The 6,871-nt window shown below is 32.9% G+C and overlaps 1 protein-coding gene across 1 annotated transcript; it reads left to right on the forward strand.

Moving 5' to 3' along the window:
- The first annotated feature begins 212 nt into the window (after positions 1–212).
- LOC131602162 (synaptotagmin-2-like) lies at positions 213–6,592 on the forward strand. Its single transcript, XM_058874180.1, has 12 exons — positions 213–581; positions 680–778; positions 903–953; positions 1,083–1,206; positions 1,690–1,808; positions 1,887–1,988; positions 2,453–2,527; positions 3,184–3,260; positions 3,370–3,616; positions 3,700–4,050; positions 4,902–5,030; positions 6,140–6,592. Exons 1-12 carry the CDS (start codon positions 471–473, stop codon positions 6,266–6,268), a joined length of 1,614 nt encoding a protein of 537 aa, XP_058730163.1. The 5' UTR covers positions 213–470; the 3' UTR covers positions 6,269–6,592.
- The last annotated feature ends 279 nt before the right edge of the window (positions 6,593–6,871 follow it).

A 6,871-nucleotide genomic window follows, 5' to 3' on the forward strand; every position in this document is an offset into this window, starting at 1 on the left:
GGTCGACACCGGTGCGAATAGCAAAAAAAAAAAAAAAAATTCTTTAAAAAATAAAGTTTACCCTTAAAATAGAAATCAGCCTTTTAATATAAAATTTATTTTGAAAATAGTTTAATTTATATTTTGACAAAATTTCTAATTATAGATTAGTTAAACAATGCTTCGAAATTAATTTCCCAAAATAAATACAAATCCTAAACAAATTAAATATAAATATTGAAAATAACGATGAATTTATCAAATTGATGCTTTGCTTTCATCGTCAATCAGTTTCTGTTGAATTCCTTCCCTTTGAATTCCATCCGTTTCATTCTTCCTCTACCCCACATCCCTAGATTTAAGGATAACAACACCGAATCATTTTCCTTTCTCCACACTTTCCGTTTCAGCACCTTACAGTACTAATGCTGAACTGAAAACAAATCCCGATCTGAAATTCGCTACATCGATTTCAAGAGTGTGTTTCTGAGATGGGTTTTTTCAGTACCATTTTCGGGGTTTTTGGATTTGGTTTTGGGATTTCAATTGGTCTTACTGTTGGGTACATTCTCTTCATTTACTTTCAACCTACCGATGTAAAGGTTTGTTATTGTTGCAGCATTAGCATTCATCATGAATCTTTATGTTGAAAGTTGAGATTCGTTTTTGAGAGTTTTGATTTGGTATATGGATTGAACAGGATCCTGAAATTAAGCCACTGGTGGATCAAGATGCTGAGAGTTTGCAACGGATGCTTCCTGAGATTCCGAATTGGATTAAGAATCCTGATTTTGATAGGGTAAATTTAAATTAACTAGCACTATTCAGCTATGATATGATACATTACTTTCTTTAGGTTTAGGGTTTTGGAATTTAGGATTTTGCTGATGGAATATTGTTTTTTGTTTGTGTTTTTTCTTTAGGTTGACTGGCTTAACAAGTTTATAGAACTTATGTGGCCTTATCTTGAAAAGGTATTTGTTTTAATATGCTTGAATTGAAGTTGAACAACTGTTCTCAATTTACATTTGACTTTTTTTTTGTTTCTCTTTGGACTGTTTTTTGGAATTATGCTTTTTGTTTTTGTTTATTTTCATATTTAGGCAATTTGCAAGACTGCTAAGAACATTGCGAAACCCATAATTGAAGAGCAGATTCCGAAGTATAAAATTGATTCTGTTGAGTTTCAAACACTCACTCTGGGCTCCCTGCCCCCAACTTTTCAAGGTTTGTAGTTACGCAAGCATTCTTGGATATGAACCTTTTTTATTGCCTTTACTGATACTTAGGATATTGTTGCTGTTTTTGAAATTGCGTTTGCTAAATTTACCGAGTCGTTTGTTGTGTGTAAAAGAATGGATATCACTCTTTGTAAATTCTCTTAAGTACTGAGGTTTGCAACTGAGAATTGTCATTTTGTTGTACTTTGGTTGAAGTGTCCAGACCAATATCATGACTATTCCTGTTATGAATTTGAAGAAACTCGGAAGCATTTCCTCAGAAGACCCTCTTTTGGGTCTTTTTATGTGTGACACAATTGTTAAAAGTCATAAAGATTATTATTATTGTTTTATGTCTTCATATCTGCTTACGAAGGGTTGTATTGCTATTTTTCTTGCTTTGCTATTTGATACACCAAATCTGGTTATGTCTTGATGACTTATTTGTGTTATTGTTGTATATTTTTAATACTTTCTGTCATATTAATAGGAATGAAAGTTTACGTGACTGACGAGAAGGAGTTGATTATGGAGCCTTCTATAAAATGGGCTGGAAATCCTAATGTCACCATTGCTGTAAAGGCATTTGGGCTGAAAGCAACTGTTCAGGTAAACTTTGTTTTGTGTTAGTAAAGAATGGATAAATTCGTTCCTTTTTATCATGCTAAATTATTTGTCATTTGTCAGGTTGTCGACTTGCAAGTTTTTCTTTTGCCACGCATTACTTTGAAGCCTTTGGTTCCCAGCTTTCCTTGCTTTGCCAACATCTATGTTTCTCTCATGGAAAAGGTTGGTGATTGTTGAGTTTAAAAAAATTAAAAGTTGATTTCTAAAATCTTTTGTGAGACTGAAGAATATTATAGTGATGATCAATGTAAATAGCTTTTGATTTTTCCCCTTATTTATAGTTTAACAACCTTAAAGATATTTTTGTTTTTCTTTGTTTTGTTTTGGGGATGGATGGTTTGCTTTTGTATGGAATGTGATGTAAACGATTCATGATTGTAGGCATACTTTAGTTGATACTTGAGAATCATAATGTTGATGTCTAAAGTTATTATATTCATTTTATGATAACTTTAATCATGCTGGAGCAGCTGGAGTTCTAAACTTTTCGTCTTTATAACTTGCTACTTGATTTTATTATGAATGTTGGAGAAAACCTTGACACTTGTAATTATTTTATGTGCAATACAGGCTATACAACTAATGTTTACTCTTTGTCTCGGTCTTTGTTGTTCATTTACGTGCAGCCACATGTTGACTTTGGCCTAAAACTTATGGGGGCTGATCTTATGTCTATTCCTGTTGCCTACGGGATTGTTCAGGTATAACCCTGTAACTTTTGATCTGTTTGTTTGATCCCCCTCCTATCCTAATGTTTGAGGCCTAGAATTGCTTGCGTTCATCTTCCACTCCTCAAGTGGGATCCTGCTTAATAGACAATCTCCCGACCTTGAAATGAACCATTGTTTGCTCACGTGGATCTTATTTTGAAATGTGATATTATCAGCAGTCCATTGATTTTTGTATGCAATGTTTCTGAACAAAACATCATGCTTGAAGAAGGATGGCGGAATTATAATGAAATAATTTCTTGCGTCAATCTAGAGTTACTATTTGTGTGTGGCAGATAGGAATTTGATTGCCAAAGAAATAGAACCAATGCATTTTTGATTGAATTGACATGTATGATATTAATGCAAACATGAAGAAATGAGAAGTGTAGAGTTCTGAAATTGAATGGTTTGTCGGCTTGTCAGATGTTACTTAATAGTTCATCGATAGTATAATTGTATGTGGTCTAGTGGTGTCAGTTGGATGCTGTTACCTTTTATATCAGAAGTCATTCTTTTAGTTTTAGCAGGACGTTTTATCCTCCAGTATAATTGTAGCATGTAACATTTGATATCGGACGTCTGTAGCTAGCATTGGTTTTATTAAGGATTTATGGCTTTTAAACTAATTTTAAGCGTGTTTCCAGGAGCTTATCAAAGATCAGGTTGCAAACATGTATCTGTGGCCCAAAAACCTGGAAGTTCAAATACTAGATCCGGCAAAGTATGTTTCTTCATTTTTCTAAATTAATATTCGTAATATAATGGTATGTTCACCTCTTAACTTATTTATGCTTTTTCTCTTTTCTTGTGAATGTTATTGGGAATCTTAGAGCTTTGAGGAGGCCTGTTGGAATTTTACATGTAAAGGTTCTGCATGCCATGAAGTTAAAGAAGAAAGATCTTCTTGGTGCATCTGATCCTTACGTGAAACTAAAGTTTAATGACGATAAGATGCCATCAAAAAAGACTACTGTAAAGCACAAGAACTTAAATCCTGAATGGAATGAGGAATTTAATTTGGTAGTCAAAGATCCAGAGTCCCAGGTTTTAGAGATCAATGTTTATGACTGGGAGCAGGTAAACTTCTTGAGCTGAAACTCTTATCTTATAATTTCTTCTTGTAATATCTGGACCGAATGTTGTTTTATGTTTTTGCTTAGGTTGGGAAGCATGACAGGATGGGTATGAATGTGATTACGTTAAAAGAAGTTTCTCCTGAAGAGCCTAAACGTTTTACGCTGGATCTTTTGAAAACATTGAATCCCGATGACCCTCAAAATGAGAAATCAAGAGGACAGATTGTTGTGGAATTGACTTATAAACCCTTCAATGAAGAGGAGATGGGCAAGGGCTTTGATGAGACACAGACAATACCTAAAGCTCCCGAAGGCACTCCAGCTGGTGGAGGTCTTCTTGTAGTTATAGTTCATGAAGCTCAAGATGTTGAAGGGAAGCACCACACTAATCCACATGTACGTGTTATTTTCAGAGGGGAAGAAAAAAAGACTAAGGTACAAGATTCTAAGGCATACTTGCGTTCTAACTGTCATTTCTTTTCTTTTAGAATAAATAAAATATAAGACTCCCTAACCTTTTCCCCTAAAATATTGGGGAAAACCTCTTAACAAGCCGAGGTTTTAACCTGCCTTATTAGTTTCTGAAATTCTATCAACTCAACTAATCCCCTGTAGGCTGTCATAATATATGGTACTAGGAGAGGGGGTGCTTATGTGTATAAGCTCTAACTTGGGTAAATCTCTTATGTAGCATAGTATCCCTGAAAGCTTTTATTCAAGTGAGTTGAATGAAATGGATGAGTGTCATATTTTTGATAGAATTTTTTTATTCAAGCATACGCTTTTTTTTACCGCTATATGACTTTGTATAGAATCAAATGCTTGGTCTAACTAGAAAAAAAGCAATTATGCATGAATGCATTAGATAGAGTAAGGTAGCACTATTTTGGAAAAGGTAATAGTATCTCGGTTCTCGGGTTAGATGATTCAGGCATCTGTGGAGAATATCTGCAAAGGCCCTTATAATGAGAACAGATTGAATTGGCAGTAGGCGATTAAGAGTTTGACTTAGAAAAACTATAGACCAAGTCATTACGAAGGATTTAGATTTAGATGGTTTGTTAAGACATGATTTATGTTATTATAACACATTTTTGATTCATATGCCTAAGCTGACCCTGTGGGAAGAAGCTTTAGTGGTGGTTATTGTTTTTGTATTAATACTTCTAAAGATAGACAAGAACAAGATATTGTAAGTGTCAAAGATAAATATGGATAGAGTAGTAGTGGCAAATGTGCATTAGATTTATATTGAAATCTGCTTTTTATGTGGAATGCTATTACAGCGCATAAAAAAGAACAGGGATCCAAGATGGGAAGATGAGTTCCAATTTCCAGTAGAGGAGCCTCCTACTAATGATAAACTACATGTAGAGGTTGTCAGCACTTCATCACGAAACCTGCTCCATCAGAAGGTATAATTCTTAACAACTTTACCGTTTAGAATTATATAATGTATTATTAATTAATAATATGATTATACCTTTTTTCCCCAAAAATAAATGATTATGCCTTCTAGAAAATAAAATCTATCCAGAGTTGGTGTCAACTGCAAAAGTGAAAGATAGCCTAGGGAACCTCAAATTGTTGAAAATAGTTAAAGTACTAGTGGAATATGCACAAACATTTAATGGTTCAAAATCCAAATATAAAAATGTAGGCTAAATGATTCACAATTTCTTTCAACCAAAAACAAATGTCATGAACAATTTAACCACTTTTGCATTACATTGTAAATTATAATCCAAATTAAAATTACGTTTTACTCTCTATTAAGACTCACACTTAGGGATTTAAAATTACGTTTTGAACTCTTATTACTATCAACTATGGAATACTAAAAGTTAATACTTAAAATAAAGATTTTGGACACTGTTTCAAATCAAAGTTAGTTTACAATAACATTGAAGATTGTAAAAAGAGAGAAAATATTGTACTGAAAGGATCATTTCAAGTTGTTTCCCACTAGTATAAAGTTCCTTTTATTTACGGTAAAGTAGAAAATAAAATGTAATATCAACAATAAAAATGTTCAAAATTAGTTTACAATTACTTTGAAGATTGTAAAGAGAGAAAATATTGTACTGAAAAGATCATTTCAAGTTGTTTGAGACCATTAAAAAGTCCCTTTTATTTACAATATAATAGACAAAAATGTAATACGTACTTACGTTTAAAGAAAGAAGTGTAGATTATAACATAAAGCAGGAGGAGAGTATAATTTAAGTTTCTCTCATAAGTTACCCTTGCTTTAATTAAACGTGTTTAAAGTAATCTCACTTGTTCAACTTTTCTATGCTTTATGGAGTTATCAAACTACACACATGTTCAATTATTCTACTCTTTATTTAGAGTATACCTTTTTCTGAAGTGTAATTGGATTTACTTTTCATTGCTAAAATACAAATTCATGTCAAAAGCGCTCTAGCAATATGTCAATTGTTTTTCTGTTTTTTCCCTCCTTTTCATGCTAGTTGATATATGATTGAGTTTCATTGTCCTCTGCTGCTCCTTTCCTCATTAGGAAACACTGGGTTACATCAATATCAACCTCGGGGACGTCGTTTCTAACAAGAGAATCAATGAGAAATACCATCTTATAGATTCTAAGAATGGCCGCATCCAGGTAGAGTTGCAGTGGAGAACTTCATAAGCACGACTCGACAAAATTCTCCATAGATATGTACTTCTAATTCCACTCCTCCTCCAAAACCATATGTTAAAATTTAGTCTTCCATGCAGTGTAAGGAAACAGTGAGAAGAGCCTTTCTTGTATTCTTGTGAGTTAGACTGATTTTATTTGTCAATCATGTACATGCCTGTGATAAAAAAAAAGGTTTGTTTGAAATAGCAAAAGCACATATACAATGTGATTTGGATATAACCATCTATGCCATGATAAAAAAACGACCTATAAGTATATCTGTATAAGGGTTTTGGTTCTGTTGATAAATAATCTGTTCTACTTTTTTTTTTATTACTGAAAATGCCCTGTTCTAATTTATATATTTAATTTTTTTTTTCGTTTTTCTCTATTATACCATTACATTTCTTATTTTTTATTCTTATATACCTCTCACAAGTTGAAATAGTTATAACTTAAATATCTTTGGTATGTGTCAAACATGATGAGGATAAACATTTCAATAATACATAGAGCAAGTCTTGTATGGTCACAAGACCAAATATAGTGTTTTGGCACACAAGACCAAATATAGTGTTTTGGCACACAACTACACAAGAAAAGTGAAATTAG

The sequence above is a fragment of the Vicia villosa genome, linkage group LG5, assembly GCF_029867415.1.
Source record: "Vicia villosa cultivar HV-30 ecotype Madison, WI linkage group LG5, Vvil1.0, whole genome shotgun sequence".
NCBI lineage: Eukaryota > Viridiplantae > Streptophyta > Magnoliopsida > Fabales > Fabaceae > Vicia > Vicia villosa.